The sequence below is a fragment of the Serinus canaria genome, chromosome 2, assembly GCF_022539315.1.
Source record: "Serinus canaria isolate serCan28SL12 chromosome 2, serCan2020, whole genome shotgun sequence".
NCBI lineage: Eukaryota > Metazoa > Chordata > Aves > Passeriformes > Fringillidae > Serinus > Serinus canaria.
The window spans coordinates 149,470,659-149,492,198 of NC_066315.1; the positions used below are offsets into that span (position 1 = coordinate 149,470,659).

Below are 21,540 nucleotides of genomic sequence, written 5' to 3' on the forward strand. Positions count from 1 at the left end.
TGATTATAATTGAATAATAGCACGCTCATTAAAACAGAGGCATTAATAGCAATCAACTTATGGAAAATAGATTTTTGTCAAGCTAAATTAATGCTTTCTAGGAGAATACAGAACTGGTTGTTGGAGTCTGGGAATTTATCATTATTTGTACACATCATAAATAAGGCATTTTTGTCAGTGACAGTGGATAAACAGAACAACTCAATAATGCAGATCTTGGAAATACGAGCAGCACGTAGAAGGGAGAATACAGAATTCAGATTTTCCATGAGACTGGCCTTGGATCTCCTGGCTCCTTCCAGAAAAGGGTATTGGGGGATGTCAGAAGGCGCATGAAAGAGCGCAAAGAACAATGCCAGGGTCTGAAATCCTCCAAGAGATGATGTGACAGCTCAGAGAAAATCATGTGAAGAGCTGCTGATCCAGAGAAGACAAATTTATATCCCATGAGATGGATGGATGGAGAACCACGGGATGACAGAACGGTTTGGGTTGGAAGGGACCTTAAAGATTATTTAGTTCCAACCCCCTGCCATGGGCAGGGACACCTCCCACTAGACCAGGTTGCTCCAAACCCCCTCCAAGCTGGCCTTGGGCACTCCCAGGGATGGGAAATTCAGACATTTAGTAGGGTCCAGATATTTAGAAAGCTCTGGATGAGTACCAGGGAAAAAAAAGGTTCTGTGTATTGCCTACAACTTCTACAGTAAAATTAACTTGGGTTTTTTTATGATTTTATTTTTTTTAACTACGAACAGTGCTCTAACCCAAACCAGAAATAATTCAGGGAGGCTCAGTGTCACGTGTTGAACTGGATGTGAGGGGGCACTGAGAGCAGGACGTGCTGGTGCTTTGTCACCCAGGCCATGGTGGCACAGGGACGTGGAGGGAGGCTCAAAATCATTGTGTGAGGAGCAGGTCAGAGCTTGCACCAGGTCAAGACCTGCAAAGAACTTGTCTGTGACTCAGGGCAGGTCTCTGGAGCCAGCAGCACAGAGCTGTCCAGGCCATCTGTGGCGCACCCAAGGCTGCTGAGCAGCTTGGCTCCATCTGGAGCTGCCGTGGGCTCGCTGCTGGCATTGCTGCCGAGGTCCCCTCCTCTGAGGATGGTCACATGGGGAGATGGGACATCTTTCCCCATGTCCCTTCATGGCAGATGGCCCTTTTGCTCTGCCTCCACATCCTGTCTCAGGCTCCTGTGAAGCCCAGGTTATGCACAGGGATGCTGATCTCCCCATCTACTGAATTTCTGCACTTGCTCTCTGCATCTGCACTCCCTGAGTGACCATATCCCAGGACACAGGACTGGGCAAGACACAGAAGCAATGGGTGGAAAATGACAGCAGTTTTTGGGTTCCCACTGTTCCAGCACATAAGGCAGAGCAGCAGATTCCCCTTTTCCCTGGCTTAGCCCCTTGTGCTCGCACAGAGATGGGGCTGCAATAATTTTCCCTGATGAAACCACCCCCGCTGTGGGATGAAGACCATGGAGACTCCCACATCTATGGCCCCTTCCCCATTCTGCTGCTTTTCCCTAGGCTGAAAGGATGTCAGGAGAAAGCAGGGATCTGTCTCTTTGATGTGTTCAGGTCCCTCTGGCCATGAGGGAGGAACATCCCTGCCATGCCCAGAGCTCTGGGAATGTGGGGAAGGGCTCAGGAGGGTCCTGGCCTGGCCTTTGGAGAAGGAACAAGGGAGGGGTGAAGTTGTGAATTGGGGTTCCCGTGGCTGGGGGAGGTCGATATCCATCTCTGTGGGGTGTGGAGCAGGGGCTTGGGGTGTATGGGGTGAGAGATGGGGCTGTGGGGGCAGTGAGGTGTATTTTAGGTCCATAGTGTTATATCCATAAATGGGATATGTGGGACAGGGCTGTAGGGATGGGGAGGTGTGTTCAGGTTGTGTAGGGACAGGGCTGTAGGATTATTTATCCATGTGTCCCACGTGTGGATCAATATGGTGGGTGTCACAGGGCTTTAGGGTTGTGCATGCATGTGTTGGTGGGAAGTTGTGCACAGGTATGTGGGATAAATGAGGCAGAGCTGTGGGGTTAAGGGTGTGTATATGGAACAAATGGGACAGGGCTATAGGCTTAAGGAAATGTATATGGCACATGTGGGACTGGGCATAGGGCTAGGAAAGTGTGTATGGGATAAGTGGGAAAGGGTATGGGGTCAAAAAGGTATACAGGGGGTATGTGGGGCAGGGTTGTAGGGTTAAGGTGCATGTGGGATAAGTAGGACAGGGTCATAGGGGCAAAAGGGTGTATATGGGACATGTGGGATAGGGTATAGGGGTAGAGGGGTGTATATGGGACATGTGGGATAGGGTATAGGGGTAGAGGGGTGTATATGGGACATGAGGGACAGGGCTACAGGGTTAAGGATGTGTATATGGGATATGTGGGGCAGGGTTATAGGGTTAGGAAGGTTTATATGTGATATGTGGGGCAGGGATATAGGGTTAGGAGGGTTTATATGAGACATGTAGGACAGAGTTATAGGGTTAGGAAGGTGTATATGGGATATGTGGGACAGGGTTATAGGGTTAGGGGGGTGTATATGGGATATGTGGGGCAAAGATATAGGGTTAGAAAGGTTTACATGGGATATATGGGACAGAGCTATAGGGTTAGGAAGGTTTATATGAGACACATGGGACAGAGCTTTAGGGTTAGAAAGATGTATATGGGATTTGTGGGGCAGGACTCAGGACTTATGCATCCAAGGGGTGGCTGTGTGGGATGAGGCAGTGCAGTTATGCATGCACACGTGGGATAGGTGGGCTATAGGGTTAGGGGGGTTTATATGGGATATGTGGGGCAGGGATAAAAGGTTAGGGGGGTGTGTTTGGGATATGTGGGGCAGGACTATAGGGTTAGTGTGATGGTGAGAACGGGCAGCCCGGGGGCTGCAGGGAGCCGTTCACATGTGAGGGTGATGATGGAGGGGTCACAGCGGGGCGGGGGAGCCGTGGACGGACCAGCACCAGGACCAGGATGGAGACGCAGGTCCTCCGGGGGGTTGGTGGGATGGGGGCGGCGGGGGGCGCGGTGCCCGCTCCCCGCCCGCCCTGACGGCCGCTCTCCCTCTCTCCCCGCTCCGCCGCCCCGTCCCTCCCTCCCTGCTCTCCTCCCTCCAGCAGAGCCTCCGCCTCCGCCTCTCCGCCCGGCGCCTGGTCCTGGCGCGGCTGCCGAACGGTCCCGCTCGACGCCTCCCGGACCAAGTGCCTGTGTGACCGGCTCTCCGCCTTCGCCATCTTAGCCCAGCTCAGCCCCGACATGGTGAGTCCCGCCGGCGGCTCCGCGGAGGGAGGAGCGGAGGGGCCGGGGAGGCGTGGGGACACGCGGGGGACAGGGCGGAATGAAGCGGGAGGGAAGGGGACGCGCCCGGGATGCAGCGGAGCATCCCCGGCGCGCTGCTCTCGGGTACCGCGGAGGCTCGGCGGGGACAGCCCCGAGCGCTGCCGCTGCTGCTGCTGCTGCAGTCCGGTGTCACCGGGACCGTGGCGACACAGCGTGAGGCTTTGCATAACCCTCCCCCTTCCTTCCCCGCCGTCCTTCCTCTCCCCTTCCCCCCGACCCTGACCGCAGCTTTGGGGACACACACGCGCGGACACCGCGGGTGCTGCCGCGCTGCTCCCCTCGACCTCCCCATCCATCCTTCCATCCCTGCGCTGTGTCTTGGGACGCGAATCCCGCTCAGTGTGGGGAGCCGCCGGCCCCCGCAGGCGTGTTCACTGCCGTGAGCTCCCCACGCACGGAATCTTTCGCACGTGGCTTCTTTTGGGGGGGCGGAATCGCCCCGCTCCGCCTCCCTCTCTCCCCGCCTGTCTCCATCCCCGCCTCGGCGTCCTTCCCTCTACCCCACGCAGTTTGGGGGGTGTGTGTGCGTGTCTGTGGCGGGGTTCCCACTCTGAAATCGGGGAGCGTGGAGGGGAGGAGTTGTGAAGTTTTGGCCGCTTGTCGGGGACACGAAGTCGGTGCCGCGTCTCGGACGGAGCCTCCGGGAAAAAAAAGTGCGAGATTCCTAGAAATTATCGCTGGGCGGCTGCACCCTGAGTCAGAGCGCGGGGAGGGTGCCAGGGCACTAAAGACGGCGCTGGGGTGGTCAGAAGACGCTTCGCAGGCTCCTCTCTTCCACCTTGTGCTTTTGAATTTGGTTTTCTTTCCTTCTTTCTTTTCTTTTTTTTTTTTTTTTTTTTTTTAGTAGTTCATCCCTTTTTGGACAGTTCCCAGGTTCACAGAGTGAAGCCGCCCCCTCCTCCACCTAAAGCTTCTCCATCTGCCTGGGCACTGGGAGTTACTGGGCCCTTGCAATTATTTACTAATTATGGCTTGCTTGTTAAATGCTGGCTTAATTCGGCAAAAGGGGAGGGGAAAGGAAGAAAGGAAGGGTGAGCGTGGTAAAGGGAGAGGGGGGATCACATTTTCCAAGATGAAGGTTTGGTTTATTATTAGAAACACTAATGTATTTGGTCCACTAGTTACCATGGAAACAACATCTGCACTGAAGTGGTTTTAAAGACACAGTGTTGGTTGTGTTTGCCTGGGCCCCGAGCAGGCCCAGCCACCCACAGGGCTGGGAAACGGGCTCTGGGCTCTTGGGCAGAGCAGCTTTTGGGGTCCTCTGGACAGAGGCAGCAACTCTGCGGTCTCAGGTAGAGATATTCTGGCTGAAGGATGCTCAGAGGTAGGACTGGGGGCATGTTCCCGCTTGGAGGGGCTCTGGAAGCAGCTGGTTGCATCAATTCTGGCATCCCTGCTCCCAGTCTCCTTCCATGGGCTGTTCTTTCCTTGTCCTGCCACCATAAACCAAGCAGGCAGGGAAGCAGCTGCTGGGCTGGTGCTCTCCAGGAGAGTTTCCAGCCTTCTTGAGGTAGACAGGGTGATCTCAGGTGAGCCAGGTGGGATTTGTCACCTGCCCTGCGAGCTTGCAGGGCTTCACCTTTCACCCCAAGCTCTGGCAGCTTTAGGGTCTGGCTCCAGAGGTTGTGATCAATGAGCGAGCCTTGCCCTGCACGGGAAGGACTCCAAGGTATCCTGACAAAGTTTTGGGAGGTTGTATGGCTGGGGAAAATAAACTGGGATTTTTGCTGCAGGGAGGCTTCTAAGGCAAAGCCTGGAATGAGGTGAGTCCAGATGTGCAGCTGAGCTGCTGGTGAAGGTCCTCTGCTGATCCATCTTCTGGAAGTGGGCAGAGGATCAAGCAGTGTGGGAAAAGCAAAGGGAATCTTTGCCTGGGCTAACACAGAAGTTTCTCTTATATAGATTTTATGTTCACACACTGCTTGATATTATTTAATTAAGCAACCTGGGGAAAAAAATGGTTAATCTGATGTGGCCAGATGCTGCTACTCCCTCAGCTCCAGGTGTTTCAGTGTTATCTGGGTAACACTGAGTGGGTGTCAGCCCTTTATCATCCCTGCAAGTATTTCTGCATTTGAGAGTGGGCTTGGCTGCAGGAGGATACAGCTCCTTCCCCCAGGCATGTTTTATTATATCTGCAACTAAACTCACAGCTGCTCCTTTGGGGTTTAGGCCTAAAATTGCTTCTTTTGCCCTCTTTCCAACTCCTCTGGCTGCTGGTTGGGTTATGTTTTTCCAGCTCATTTTTTCCCAGCCTTGAGTCCACTCATGAGCATCAGGATGAGTCCTTTGGCTGTGCTGGGGGGGAGAACTGGGGCTTGGATATCTCCTGAATCCTCTGAGCCAGACCAAGGGTTTGAAGATGATGGGGAGCACCAACCTGGCTGAACCAGCTGGGACCCATCTCCTGCCTGTGCCTGCCCTGTGAGCTTGCACGTCTGTGCCTCATCCAGCTCCTCATTCCCTCGCTTTCCTCCCCAAATCTCATTTTGAACAAGCCCACGTTGCCTCCCGTCCCCAGAGGTGGCATCTCGTCATCGTTGGTGTCTGCGGTGGTGACATTTATGGTGCAGTTTTTCATGTGCCTTTGGAGCTCTCAGGACAAGAAGCTCCGTCCGCCTGTGTCATTAATATTATTTATTGCTATAAATCTCCCTTCTGGAGCCTTTGGCCCTGGCAGCTTGAAATATTTGTAACCCTGGTATGGGCACAGCTCCTTTGCAGTGAAAAAAGGCTTTTGGGACGAGTGTTGCTGCTGATTCGGACTGGCCAAGGACAGTTTGCCTGGGCTGGCACCTGAGAGTTGCTGGTGTAGTGGGGAAAGGAGGAAGTTTTCCTTGATTTCAGGGAAGCTGGAGGCTGAAAGTGCTGAATTTTGAATCAGTTTGGAAGACAGACATCCCTAAACCGTGATGGATCCAGCTCAAAAAGCTGGAGTTCAGATTTGTGTTTGATTTCCCCTGCTACTTCCACTTGACAGAGGCAGCCTCATGCTCTGCTTTGGCACAACTGCTGTTTGACCATCGTGAAAGATTAAAACCTCTTAAATTAGGGAACACAGACAAGCATTTTGGGACTGTCTTTTGTTTTAGCTTTATACCCTGCCTGTCTTGGAAGAGCAGTGCCTGTGGTGCTACACATGCACAGTAGCTGTGCTAACAGAGAATGAGGGAAAAAGGAAACCACAGAGCTGCATGTGAGGCTTGGAGTGGTCATTTTTTCAATATATTTTGGCAATTTTTAGAGGTGGGGAGAAAGTAGAGCAGGATGAGCAGCAAAGCCTTTCACTCTTTGGTTGTCTCATCTGAGTTTGTCTCGTGTTGTCTTTGCTGCCTTCCACCTTGTGCTTGGCCTTTGTAAAGTCAGTCAAAGCTTGGTTAAGCACAGCTTGGATGGGGTTTTGGGAAAGCTGGTCTGGTGGAAGTTGTCTCTGTCCAGCCAGGGGGTTGGATCTGGATGATCTTTAAAGTCCCTTCCAACCAAAACTGATGGTTCTGTGATTTGTGCAGCCCTTAGGGCTGGAGTAAAACTTGACAAATACATTTCTGTTGTCTCTCCCCCTCCTTGCTGGTCCTGCCTGCAGAAAACTGAGCAGAGAGAGGCATCTGAACTCTCATTCTTAGGCTTGATGAAGATTCGGAGCTGGTAGAAAGAACTTGTAGGGGTGCTCAGTTTCTTATGTCTGCACTGAGTTTTTGGGACATCTCATCTTAATGTGTTTTCTGACAGGCAAAACCAGCAGCTGTTGAGTTTTGTGGGCTTTTTTGTAGCATATCTGGCCCTGAGTGAGTGCTGGCCAGGCAGCTGAGCATCCACAGTGAGCTGACCTGTGAGATGAGAGGAAATGGCCTCAAGTTGTGCCAGGGGAGTTTAGATTGGATATTAGGAAAAAATTTCTTTGAGGAAAGGGTGGCCAAGCATTGGAACAGGCTGTCCAAGGAAGCAGTGGAGTCACCATCCCTGGAAGTGTTCAAGAGATATGTGGATGTGGCACTCGGGTGCTGGGTTGATGGTTGGACTTGATGATCTCAGAGATATTTTCCAGTCTTGATTCCAGGATTTATATCCCAGGATGTTGCAAGAGGCTTTGTTCAGTGTTATCCTCAGTTTGCAAGAATGGGAAGCACCTTTCCTGGTGTGCTTCTTACCCGTGGGGATAAAGCTCCTCTCTACACTCACAGCATTTCTGTTTTTGTCCCTCAAAACCTCCCATTTTGGGGTGGAAGGGACCTTCAAAGATCTTGTTGTGTCCCAAGGATCTTCCCCTGAAAAGATTGTCCTCTGCTGAAGGATCTCTCTGTACTTCATGGACAGTGCACACACACAAGGTGGGTTATTTTAAGCTCCTAAAATTCTGTAGGGCCTCTCTTCCATGGGAAAGAGATCCAGGTTTCCCAGCAGAAAAAAAAGAAGGAAAAAAAAAAGTTGATGTTATGAATCAAATATTTTGTAAGAGTGTAGCAATTCTGACAACATTTTGATGGAAAATTATATCGGTTTTATTTAGATAAGACTGGAGAACTTCATTTGGAGGTGAACATTTTAACATTTATATTCTTCCATCATTTATCACGTGAAACGTGGAGTCTGGATGAGAACAAAGCCTTTTGCATACCTTGAGAACTGACAGTTCTCATGTTCACAACGCTTTCCAGGCTTAGTTAATATTGGTTCTGCTTTTTCTGCAACTTTAACTCTTTAATTCAAAAATTGAACTTTTCTGAGGAAGAGAAGTTTTCAGTTTTGCCAGGCTTTGAGACATCAAACTCTGGTCAGGTTTTATGGGGCTTTAGGGAAGAGTTTGGTGTATTTGGGTTGAGGCTACAGCCAGAGCTTTTCTGTGCCTGTCAGTGAAACTGTGACCTTGAGCTGAACACTTCCTTGCTTTCTGCTTCCCTTTCTCCAGCTGCAGCACCCTTGCAGGTGACATCCCGGGCTCTGTGCATCCACATTTGCACAGTGCCCCCAGCCTGAAGGGTGCTCCAGGAAGCACCAAGTGCTGTCATTTCCCTGACAGAGCATTAGGAGCCTCCTCTTGCCCGCTTGGCAGGAGCTGTGCCAGGGTGAACATTGCTGAGCCACGAACATTTGGGCTTTTGAGGTCCAAATCCTCTGCGAGCTCCTGCGCTCGCGATGCTGGCACCTCTTCCTGCAATCACCCCGTCCTCTCCAGGATGCTGCTGTGTGTAGAGTGTCTCTTAGGAGCTGATTGTGCCTCTTGAGCTGGAAATGTTGCCTAAGATTTCCTGGGGATTTGTTCTGTTGCCACTGAACTCTCCGTGGGTGCAGAGATGCCAACGTGGGAGTGGCAAAGGGCCAGTCCAGCTGGACTCCTGCTCATCCCAGGAGAGCTCTGTGCTGGGACTGGGGAGGGATGTGGTCTAGTGCTGCTGGGGATTTCTGGGCTTTGCCCATCTCCTGCTCCACAGCAGGAGCAGCTGCTGTGTTGTCTCTGGGGTGCTTTTCCCCGAGGTCTGTGGCAGCCTGTCGGAGCAAGCTGGTGATTCTGTAAATCACAGGCTGCTCTTTGCTGTGCTCAGCGGGGAGGCTCTTGTCACTAAATCCAGTTTAGCCCTCCTGAGTTTCAGCAGGCGTGGATAGAATGGAGAAGACGGGGTAGGAACCAGCTGGGCAGACAGTTTTCCCCTCATACTCTCTCTCTTAATGTGACTAAGGAGGAGACAGGATGTGTGATGCTCTTAGGGGGCCAAACTTGCCGTCCCACAGTCTAACCCCCACTTGAGAGAAGTCCATTATTTTTCCAAAGTGCCCTCTTAACAGAAAGTACTGGATTGTGTCCCTTCATTTTTGCTTTGCTGGAAATCACCTGGTTTTAAAGGGTTGCTCTGTCACTGACGTGGGGTCTGTCAGTTTGTGTCGCTGAGTAAATTCGGGTTAAATCTCATTTGAGTTTGAAGAGGACTCAGAGTTGATGTAGAGGTGATTTATGCTGGGTTTTAAGAGGAAGGGGATCAGTGACAGAGCTTGTGCTCTCCAGGTGCCAGAGGCAGCCTGGGTTTGCTATTCTGCTGGGAGAATTGACTGGAGATTGCCACTGCTGTGTGCCATACACAGATACCTAATAAAAGATCCCATTAGCAAATAAGTGATTGATACTGGAATGTACACAGGCAAGGCATGAGAGACGAGTGGGATAGGAATTCCCTCTCAGTACTGTGCTGTGCTTCTAGCAGAGACAACACTTGAATATATTAGAAGAAGACAGGTAGGACAGGAGGTAATAATGGGAGGATTTAGCTCAGCATAATAAGCAGTCATCCAGCATCCCACCTCCTTGGCGGCTGTCTGCGGATTTCGCTGTCTGTCGATCCGTTGGGTACTTGGGGAGATATTCCCAGCTGACAGCTTCCCTCCCCAAGTTCCTGCTCAGCGCTGGTGGATTCACCCAGGTCTTTAACTCCTGACAAAACTCCAGCTGGTGGGATTGCAGCAGCGTGGGGCTGCGGCTCGGCCCCCGCCAGCCGGAGCCGGCAAGCTCGGCGCAGCCCTGGCAGGGACTCTTCTGCAGGCAAATGCTGCATCACCCTCCTGTATCTCTCCATCTGAAGGGGACGTGGGTGAGGAGCAGGATCAAGAGACTGGGAGCTTAAAGCCGTTGTGGGATTCAGTGCTGGAGTGTGAGTAATGCCGAGCCAAATTCACCCTTCGGTGGAAAGGCGAGAGCGGCGCTGGCATTAACCAAGTGACCCCAGGAGCAGAGCGGGGCTGGGCTTGGTCCCCTCTCTTCAGCTCAGATTAAAGCCTCACTGAGAATGCCTGGGATGCTGCATGTCCAGGCATTCCTGAGGGGTTTGGTGCTCATTCTGAGCTGCAGTGCTTAATGGCTCGTTGCCATGAAGGCAGCTTAACAAGTGTGACAGCTGCCCTATTACCCTGCCACAGCTTACTGCTCTGCTAAGGAGGTGTGGATTTAAGCCAGGACACCAGGGTCTTCCCAATTCCCACTTTTCCCTTTCCTGAGAGCTCGGAAAGCAGCGCTCATCCTCGCTTGTGAGGCAGATTTGAGGGCCAGGAATGTGAACCATGAGTTTTACCTGCCTGGGACTGCTCTGCTCTGGGTCCAGGCAGGATGACTGGCACAGCCCAGAGTGTGGGAGGGCGTGTGGGAGGGGATGATGTGTCAGAGATGTTTGGTGTGGTGCCTCCACACTGATGGCTGAGCTCTGTGAGACATTTTGGCTCTTTCCTCAAAGAAAAAAGGCTGAGGGGAAAGAGGATGATAATCTTCAAACGGGTTGAAAGGTGGCTGTGGAAAGGGAATAATCTGCTTTCTGTGTCTGCTGGGGATTGGGCTCAAATTGCAGAGTGAGGGATTTAATTCAGGCACTAGGGAAAACCTTCTGACTGCAGGGATAGTCAAGAGCCCAGACTCCATCAGCACAGGTTTTCTTGAAGAAGCCGGGGGTGGTTTTGATGGTTTTGCATCAGGCTGAGGCGTGAGCTGAGCTTGTCAGGTCTTTTCCACTGTTACCTGGAATTCTGTGATATAGATCCCCTTGGTGTCTGTGCCTTGCTGTGTGTAAAGACAGGAACATGGCAGAGGGGCAGCACATTGGTGGGAGTAGGAGGAGTGGGCTGGAGGCAGGTGGGAAAGCCAAAAATCACCAAGTCTGTCCACAACTTCCCACTTCCACCTGTAGCTGTCGATCCACTGTCATCTCATATTTACAACCTGCAGTTTGTGCCACCCGGGAGCTTCAGCACTACTCCAGCCTGCTCAGATCTGAGACACAAAGCCACTCTGACCCAGCAGTGTGGGAAATTCAGCTGAATTTTCCATCTGGAAGCCCACTGGGATGGGGGAGGGCGTGGGGGCCCGTGTAAACAGCACAAGGTTATTAGTCATGGCGAGGTGGTCACATCTGCCAGGGTTGGGCTGTGGGCACTGCACCAGGCAGGGCTTCACAGGGGAGGTTTGGAGCTCTGGGAGCTCAGGGAGCTTCTCCCAAGGCAGGAGGATGGCGTGGGAGCATCACAAAGGGGCTTGTTTGAAAATGGTAACAAGTGGGTGCTGGAGGCTGGGTTTCATGGGCTGGTGGGGTGGGAGTCAGAATTAGTGCTAAATGAGATTATCTTCCTTTTCAAAACACTTCAGGGACTGAGCAGGGTGCGTTCAAAGAGTCAGGCGAGCTGTTGAGCGTTGCTTGTCTTTCTTCTATTATTCTGCACCCATCTCCATTGCACTTTGGCCTGGAAAAGCAATTCTTTAGGTAAATTTGACAATCTGCTTCACCTCTGAGCCCTTTATGCCCTGCATAAAGGCTGAGGTTGCCCTTAAATTGCCACGCGGTAGGAAATGGGTAAGTCATTATTATTATGTTCATTTAAGCCCAAATTGAAGCAGTTTATGAAAGGTTTGTGCCCTTCATACTTTTGCTGTCAAGTAATAGCTGGGTAGATAAACCTGCTGGCAAGGTTTTGGTAATCTTTAAGCAAAAATGGGCAATATGTGTGGAACAGTAATGTCAGAATTGTAATTGGGAGTATTTGAGCTCAAAATGTCCCTCTGAATGTGAGGAGTGTCTAATGAAGAAACTGATATTGTGATGGGTGTGATAACAGCCAGCCAAAACTCAGCCTGCAGCTCCATTGCTGGCTGCCTACCTGCCCTGCTCACCACAGGAATATACAGAATATATTCAAGAAATCCATGAAAGCAAAATGACTCCCTCTTTTCCCACAAGTGAGACAATGCTTTCATTTTCCATGAAGAATGGTTCTTTTTCCTCATTTTAAACATGGCAATCATGCCAGCATCTCCCCAGGTGGGGAATATCCGACTGCTGGGGCCACTTTTGATTTTGTTTATATCAGCTCAGTACAGCTGTAAATCCAGAGGCTGTTACAGCTTTGCTTTCCAATCACTCAGCTGTGAATGAGTTGGGGGTTGGGATTGGAGGCTGATTCCTCAAGGGCTGCTTGGAGATCTCTGCTTCTCATAGAGGGAATTTGCACCAGTGATTCCCCAGTGACCAGCTGGGGATGGAAACATGCTGGATCCCAGGGTCTCCTCAGACTGCAATGGGAATAAAGCTGTCATTATCCTCACAACAGCAGAATAACCCAAATGGCTGAAATCCCTTCATCTTCTTTTCTTAGCCAAGAAGGCCCTGAAAGCCTCTGAGGACTGGCAATGAACTGGGGGTGTTTTACTCCAAGGATGTTGGTTCAGCCTTAGTTTGGGTCAGGAGCCATTGTCAGGGCAGGGATCTTCAGTGATGGAATAGTGAGGGATGGGAGCATCTGCAAGTCATAATTAAGGTTTGTTCTGCCTGGAGAAGAGGAGTCTGAGGGGAGACCTCATCAGGGTCTGCAGCTTCCTAATGAGGGGAAGCAGAGGGGCTGCACCAATTCCTTCTCTCTGTGGCAGTGGTAGGACCTGAGGGAATGGCTGGAGCTGTGTCAGGGGAGGTTAGGCTGGATATCAGGAAAAGATTCTTCATCCAGGGGGTTGTTGGGCACTGGAAGAGGCTCCCCAGGGAATGGTCAATGCCCTGAGACTGACAGAGCTCAAGGGGTGTTTGGACAACTCTCTCAGGCACAGGATGGGAGCATTGGGGTGTCCTGTGTCCTGTGCAGGGCCATCAGTTGGACTCGATGATCCCACTGGGTCCCTTCCAACTCAGGATATTCTTTGATTCTCTGAATTAAAGGGTCTTGGATAAAGGCAGGTTTTAAGAGGTGCTTCAGGCATGGCTTGTGCAGTCTTTGCCCAAATGTTCATTCCTTGTGCTTTGGAGGAAGGCTTTTCTTGTGGACTGCTCATCAGCAGTCAGGGGGAAAGGGAAAGTGGATATTTGCTCTCTGTGATGGTCGTCAGGTGGGTGATCTGAGCATCTGGGGCAGGAGCCATCCTGCAGACACCGAGACCTCAGGTGTTCCCCACTCCTCAGGGGGGTCTCTCCAAAGGGCAGGATGCAGGGGAATTGGGAAGGAACGTTTTGCCCATGCTGTGGGGAGAGCTGCTGCTCTGGCACCACTCTTCAGCACGCCACTGACAGTGTAAAACAAACAGCGAGCTAGTTTGGAGTAATTTGGTGAAACGCTGTCGCCTGGCATGGAACCAAAATACTGCTTAAATCAGGATAAACACAGTCTGGATTCTACTCTCATTTTCCATTCCCAGTCTGCTATGGACTTATTTTATTTTAGCTATGTGTAAATCTTACCACATTGCCCTGCAAGGTGCTCAGCTGGGAAGCTGAAAGGGATGAGAGCAATGAGCTTCCAAGTCAGTTATGGAATTTGAACTGGTTGTTGTCTATGTAGCCCAAGAAAAGGGCAATTCCAAGCAGGAGGGTGCAGGAAAGAAGACTCATTTTTAAAGTGGTTATAGACCATATGTTCCTATGGTAAAATAATGCCAGTAATGGTAATGGTGATAGTAGTAACAATGATTATTATGATAATGATAATAATTGTAAGTTCCATGGCAGAGGCAGCTCCAGAACAGGAGCAGCTCTAACAGCTCCTGTAATTGTCCCTAATATTTAATTTTTATAATGCTTCTTGGATGTGTCTTAGCTTGTGGCAACCAGCAATGCTCTGGACGTGGCATGGTCCATGAATCATAAAAGTGTTCAGGTTAGAAAAGACTTCCAAGATCATCAAGTTCAACCTTCAACTGAATCCCACCACCCCCCCTAAACAAATCTCAGATTGCCACATCTGCTCCTGGTTTTTACACATTTCCAGGGATGATGACTCTATTGCTTCCCTGGGGAGCCTGTCCCAATGCTTAACCACCCTTTCAACAGAGACATTTTTCCTAACATCCAAACTGAACCTCTCCTGGTGCATTTCGAGAGCATTTCCCCTTGTCTTACCATTATTTGCCTGGGAGAAGCAGCCAACCCTCACCTCAGCACAACCTCATTTCAAGGAGTTTTAGAGAATTAATGTTGCACTGAGCAGTATGGACAAGTCCCCTCTGCTTTGAATGTTTGTGTGAATTCCTGCATTGTACCACTTCATCTCAGGGCAGTGGAGTGGATCCTGGAGCATTTGGTTTTCCAGGACTGACACGGGGAGATTGAGGTTTGCTGTTTCCCGCAGTGCCTGTGTCAGTGCTGCTGCACAGCATGATTGAAGTTCACTTCTGCCCCTGTTTTCACAGAAGCAAAAAGCTCCTGCCCATGGAGGAATTGGCCATTTTGACTATTGCCAGCTTCATTGTGGAAAATGGTTTTATTTTCTCTTCTCTATGCTTTAAAGGGAAAGGCTGGAACAGAATGATTTTTCCATACGCATGGAAAGCAAAGGTTTAAAAACCAGCCATGCCATCTGACCAGCTCACAAACAGTTAAGCCAAAAGCTCTGTCCTGTCTCTCCCCCATCCTTCCCAAAGGTCTTGCACAGCAGAGAATTAAGGTGCTGGTGCTTGATTGTTGTGACACAGCCCTAGGAACCCCCCCAAGGCATTAGCACACAGCAGGAATCTAAGCTGAATTAAGCTTTGGAAGAGAGATGGAGGGGCAGTATTATTCCCTTCCATGTCCAGGGGATCAAAATAGGCCCCCAAGAAGATAAAGTCAGTGTTTGCCACCTAAATCAGATCAGCTGAGAGGCCTTTGAAAAGATTGGCTTAAGCGATGTGTGTGTCCACAGCTGACCTGTGGGTGAGCTGGGAGTAGACCCTGCTCTCCTCCTTGGGGTCTCCAGCTCCTCCTCTGCTTCCCAAGCCACAGCTGGCAGAGGGATGCAGAGTGACTCAAGGATCTTCATCAGAGCTCCATAAAACCAGGATTTCAGTAGCTTGGCTGAGTGAGGTGCAGTCGGAAAGGGACAAATAAACTGAATAAAACTTGGAGTGTTTTAAAGAATGATGGTGAAAACGTTTGGGACCAGCTGTCAGGTCAGGAGGAGAGAGTTCCTCAGTGTTGATATGGGCCTGATCCTTCCATCCTTGACATCAGAACTGGACATGGAGGCTCTGGGAGAGCAGCCTGGGAGTTCCAGCCTGGCAGTGAGCACTGCTGACTGGCAGGTACATAATGCCCACTGTTAACTCCTGTAATCCCCTGCCAGCCTGCAGGAAATTATCCTGACAATTCCCATTAAGGAGAGGCTGAGTGACCACTCCTCTGTCCTGGAAACTTCTTCAAAGATGTTTACTAAAAGCAAATTGTCACATTGCATCTGGTGAGAGGACTCAATACCTGCTGAAGAGTTAGAGATTGTTAATAAATAGTAGAGTGTTAAGACGCCTCTCTGGGTGATTTTTGTGTGCTGTAATTACTCAGAATTGCCTGTTAGACCGGCCAAATAACAAATGTGAGCCCCACAAATGTGTTCCTGATAATGGGTGACTATTAGCTTTGACATGGGAAGCCTGTGGTTTGGATAGGGGAAAAGCAAAGCAAGGTGGAAATCCTCTGGACCTGGCTCTCAGTGGCCGGGGCTGAGCTGGGAAGGTGTCACATCTTCCTGAAAAAAGGTGTGAAAAGATGATTTATTAATGATGCCTCTAAGTGACCTTCATGCAGGGACCTCAAAGCCCTTCTCATAGGTTAAATGATGGAGAAGAAAAGGTTCTGGGGAGACCTTATTTTGATTTTTCAATATGTGAAGTGTTAGAAGAAAGGTGGAGAAAGGCTTTTTTACAGGTTTAATTCAGGATAGAATTAATTTTAGTGGCCAGTATGGGACTGTATTTTGGGTTGTTGGGCACTGCCATTGCTGCCACAAAATGAGAGGGTGAGGGGCAATGGCTTAAACTGAAAGAGGGTGGAATTATATTAAATATTGGGAAGAAACTTTTTCCTGTAAGGGTGGTGAGATCCTGGCACATGCTGTACAGGAATTCTGTGGCTGCCCCATCCCTGGAAGTGTTCCAGGCCAGGCTGGATGGGGCTTGGAACAACCTGGGATAGTGGAAAGTGTCCCTGTCCATGCAGGGGGTTGGAATTAGAATATTTCAAAGATCTCTTTCAACTCAAACTATTCTGTGGGAAAAAAGGAATATTTTGGTCCTTTCTCACTTCTCATCTGCTTTGAGTTGAGTGAACCCTGTAGACCTCTGACAAGGCTGACCCACCAAAAAATCTCCTTTCACCCCTGGCCCAATCCTGACATTCACCAGGAAGTGCTTGTGTCCTGCTCTCCTTCTTCCCTGTCTTTCTGCAGGAAATTGCTGGTCCAGGGAGAGAAAACTGAGCCTTCCCTTGAGCAGGCCCAGGGTACATGGATATTTCCCATCCCAAGGAAGTATAAATGTGATATCCACAGGGCCTGAGCCCAAATGAAAAATCCTGAATCTGACTGAATTGAGGATTGAAAAAATGAGGGCTTTTTTGGCAGCTGACAAGAGCACATTCACGTCTTGGTCATTCAACCCTCCTGAGTTGTTTTCTCCAGCACTGACACACACCTTTTGTTCTGGAAGCTGTTTGCTTCTGTAAGCCCTGCTAAAAGCATTATTTTCCAGCAATTTTGACACCTCTCTTCCCGCTTTGACAAGAGTTGTCCAACCAGCAGTGGAATCAATACACTTTGGCTTAAAAAAAAAATTCACAGGAGTCATAAAAAGCCTTTGGGCCAGTGGCACAGCAAAACCATTCCTGTGCAATTCTTGGAATAAATCCCACCCAGCTGGTCCAGGTCTGTGTCAGGAGAGTGGAATGAACCTGGTTGCTTTGAGCCTGTGACCTGTGAGGGGACAGAGAGGGACTTGCTCAGTCTTGCAAAGATGTAAAGGGCACTCTGGTCACAGCCTGTGGGACAGTTACAAAAATTATAAAACCAAATTCCTCTGGCTTGTGCCTGGTGGTTTAACAAGGGGGAAAAGACAAACTGTAGCTCGGGAGGTGCACGGAATAATTTAGGTTGAGAAAAAATCTCCGTTAACGTGGTAACGCCACGTTCATGGCTAAACCACATCCCTAAGTGCAATATCCAGACATTTCCTTAACACTTCCTGGGATGCAGGTTCCACCACTTCCCTGAGCAGCCTGTTCCAATGCTTTTCAGTGAAAAAAATGTTCCCTGATGGCCAATCTAAACCTCCCCTTGTGCGACCTCAGGAAAAACTCTGTCTCCAGTAGAGAGTTGTGGCTCTGGAATGGGCACCTGTGGGATGGGAGCTCTCCATCTTGGAGAATTCCCAAATCCAGACAAAGCCATCGCCAGCCTCACCTGATGTTAGTGCTGGTCTTGCTCCAAGCAGCAAATTGGGTTGCAGAGCTGGAGATGTCCCTTGCAACCGGAGCTCCTGCAATTCTCTGATTTCATGAATCTTTAATTTCAAATGTGCAGGAAGTCAGGCTCAAGGCAACTATTATGAATAGCAAACACGTTTCTAAAACCAAACACAGCCCAACCCCCCCAAACTCAAAACTCGTGTGCCTGTGTTTAATTTCAGAGCAGAATAAATGGTTTAATTTTTTGGTGATTTTATTGGTGTGATGTTGTGCCTGTAAAGACTTTGTTTAAGCCTTTCTTGGAATAAAGGATGGAAAAAGCAGAAAGAACAGCTTGGTTGTAAGGTCTGGGGCAAACTGCACAGCATTAAGAAATACTTTGTTCTAATTGGAGCCTGTTTGACCCTGGAGCCAGAGCAGGGTAATGGAAAAAGCACAACTCAAATTGAGGAGCTTTTCACAGCATTCTGCAGAAAGCCAGAGAAGGAAAGGGGAGAAATGCAGAGAATTTGAAAGGGGGAGAGCCGGAAAAATGCATTAAGAGCAAGAAGAAAAGGCAGAATATGCCGTGGGAAATAGCCGAAGGAAAGGAGACAGAGAAGACAAAGGAGAGCAAGAATTAGGGAGAAAGGAAGAGAAGGAAAAAGAAGGAAGCAAGGTGAAATTGTAAAGGGAAGGAGGAGTGTCCTTCTGCCCTGCCAGGCAGAGCGATGAGGTGGCAGGACAGCGAGTGGCCCCAGGCAGCAGCGCTCGTTATTTCCATCCTGGCTGATGTCATTGATTGCCTCCCTCCTCCCCTGTCATGCCTGGTGACAGAATCGCAGCCCTTGCGACTCTGAGCGACCTGCTCTGTTCCCGACTGGCCCAGGGAAAAGTTTTATTTCCAGCTCCAAACAGGAACAGTGTTTTCTGTGTTTCAGGGGGTTTTTGGATGGCCCCTGTCAGCAGTTCCTCTCCAGTCCAGGCAGGTAGGGATCCTATTCCTGGCCTGCAAATAACCATTTTCTTCCTCATCTCTAATGCTGTGAAAATCCTATAGGGCTGTTCCTTCTCTTACCGTGACATTTTTCTGTTGGTAGCATCTTTATTTTTTAAACCAACTTTGATTTTCCCGTTTTTCCTTCTTTAAGGAAATTTCCCTCGCAAGGCTCAGATCCTGCAGCATCTGACTGCCTTCTGTCAGGGGGTTTAATTAGTCAGAAAAAAAATTTGTTTGCTCAACGGAAGATGTGGTGGATAGAGAATGAAGGTGGGGAGGACAAAGAAACCTTAATAATGAAGGATGAAAACAGAATCCTAAGATATTGGGGCCTAAGTCTTTAGGACTTGCTTAAGACCACAGTAAATGTCCTCAAGTTGCACCAGGGGAGGTTTAGATTGGATATTAGGAAAAATTTCTTCATGGAAAAGGTGGTGAAGAATTGAAACAAGGAAATAGCAGAGTCACTGTCCCTGGAAGTGGTCAAAAAATGTGGATGTGGCACTTGAGGAGGACATGGTTTAGTGGTGAATGTGATGGTGGTGTTGTGTTGATGGTTGGACTTTCTGATCTTAAAAGGTCTTTTCCAACCTGAATTATTTGAATATTCCCAAAAGAGCAAGCTTTTCTTCTTCCTGCAGCCAGTGATTTTTGTGGTTATCTCCCTTACTGATCCCAGCAAAATTGGGCTGGACCAATCCTTCCTTTCCTGTAGGATGGAGGGATGAGCTTCATGGCATCTCTTCAGCAAAAGCCTTTCTTCTAGACATGGAGTTTGTGAAATTTTGCAGGAGGAAGAAGGAGGTGCAGATCAGAGTCTTTCCTGTGGGATGGGCTGCAGATGGACATCAGATTATTACCCTAAAGCTTGGCCAGTCATCATTTGTGTGATGCCTGGTGTAGGAGCAAACATCTGAGCTAGGAATGATCCAGTACATGTGTAAGATCCTTAATTAGCTGCAGGATCTCTGAGAGGGTTGTGGATGATGTGGGACCGTGGATGGGGAAGGCAGTGAGAGAACCTGAGGTCTTTTGAGGTGGAGTGATCTCAGGGAGGATGTGGAAGGGAGGGCAGCTGGAGTTGCAGTGTTGGGATTTAGGGATGCAGCCTGCTCATCTCTTAAAAACCAAACTCCATTCCCTTGATGGTTCAGGAATGAGTTACATGTTGGGCTTTCTTTGCTTAATGGAGCTCCTCCTCCACTTTTATCCAGTTACCCATGAAAAGTCAGTGAAATGAGACCTACTTAAATCAAATGTCACAATCGATGCTCATCCCAGGCCCCCGTTTGTGCGATGTGAACTCAAATTGCCATAAGGGGGGAGCAGGGAGAGGGAAAGGCTTGGGAAAGAGCTTGGAGAGAGCAAGCAAGGAGCCATCCATGGCTGAGGGTCTTGTGTTCCACAGTGCTTTTGTCCCAGCCATACACCTCTGCACTGGGACAAGGTTGTCCACCAGGATTCTTCAAGGGGGGCAAACAAAGCTGTGGCTTCCTACAGGATATTGCATCCATCCCTGCCACACCCTACCTGACTAAATCAGAGTCCTTTCCACATTTCAATTTATAAGGAGCAAAATTATGCGGTATCAGCACTCACCCTGCCTGGATGATGTCCAAATTCAATTTTGTTTGATGGAAGACAAAATCAAAGTGTTGATATTTTCATTGAAATTTATGTTTACCTCGTTCCCAAAAACGTGCTTCTAACCTTGCATGAAGATTTGGCAAGAGTAAATTCTCAGGGTGGGAGCACAGTTGATGTAAAAAAATCAGTGTCTGTAAAAGCTTAGGGAAAGAATCCACAGGAGAGCTGAAACATCTCTTTCATGAGCATTTTGGGAATCTCAAAGCAGAGGGAGATGGAGGAGGGATTCATGAGGCTCAGGTTTCTTGTCTGTAGCTGGTCTGCACCCAGTGAAGATCCCTCAGACCACCTGTGCTCCTTTTGGTGCCAGCTGGGCACTCAAGCCAGTGACTTTGACTGTGTGTGACATCCCACCCTTAAGGGGAAGGAAGCACCCAAAATTTTTGGTCAAAAGGAATGGCAGAAGTCAGAAGGGTCCCAAGTTTTATAAGTGAATTACAGGTGGAAATTGTTATGTTAGTCTCTGATCTGTTGCCAGCACATGGCAATGGGTTTTATAAAGGGGTGGAGTGGAAGGGAAAATGAGGTGGATTAAAGAGGGAGAGAGAGAAACAAGGAAAGGGAAAAAGAGAAATCACCAGTGCTGGCTCCAGTATTGATCCAGCTGTTGGGGTGTCCAGGGTCCTGGGGTGCCCATGAGCCCAGGGAGCACCTTTATATAGATCAGTTTTCTCTGCTTTGGAGTTGTCTCTCTCTTCCCATACAAATGAGTTGTCTGTTCTTCTAGATCTTTCTGGAAGAAGGTTGGAGCCTCCAGGGATCTTGGGTGGTCTTGATCCATCCTATAGTCCATGCCCAATTCTCAGCCTTATTCCGGTTCCTGCACTTTGCTGAGTTGTGCTGGTCTCCAGGTGCCAGAACAAGGATATTTTTTTTCCAGAAAAGTGCTGCCTTACCTGTGCATGGCCCCTTCTCCAGCCACACCTTGTTCTTGCTCACTGTGTGTTATTACCAGCAATTCTTGGTTGGCCCCACGACCATCCATGTTTGAGACATTCGCATTAATCCCCTTATTTTCTGGACTTCTACAATGTGTCACTAAATTTTGGAAGTTCTTGTTCCATCCTTCCCGACAGCTGCTGAGGGGTTCCTTGCAGTGGAGTGGTGAAAGTTTTGTTCCTCATTAATTCCCCTCAGCTGTGAGAGGTGTCCTTGTTCAAAATAAGCAAATCAGGAGGTTTTTCCCAAGCCCTCAAAAATTCAGGGACAGTTCTGACCTCTGTGTATCAGGGTTGTTCATCTCTTTTTGTGGAGTAACCCTGTGGTGACTGTGGGCCTTGAGTGAGTGGACACAGGTTTGGTTTGTCCATGTGCTGAGCTGGCCAGGCTGCATTCAAACCCAGCACTGAGCCCTGCCTGATGTGTTTTACTTCGCAGAAGGCTCAGTAGCC

General features: G+C 49.4%; 1 protein-coding gene across 1 annotated transcript in view; it reads left to right on the plus strand.

The window, feature by feature from the left end:
- The window catches only part of LOC103816826 (adhesion G protein-coupled receptor B1), a 133,950-nt gene that overhangs the window by 45,353 nt on the left and 67,057 nt on the right, over positions 1-21,540 (plus strand). The window contains exon 10 of the mRNA XM_050970761.1: positions 3,139-3,280. Within this exon, the coding sequence (XP_050826718.1) occupies positions 3,139-3,280 (142 nt within the window). The remainder of the gene's footprint in view (positions 1-3,138; positions 3,281-21,540) is intronic.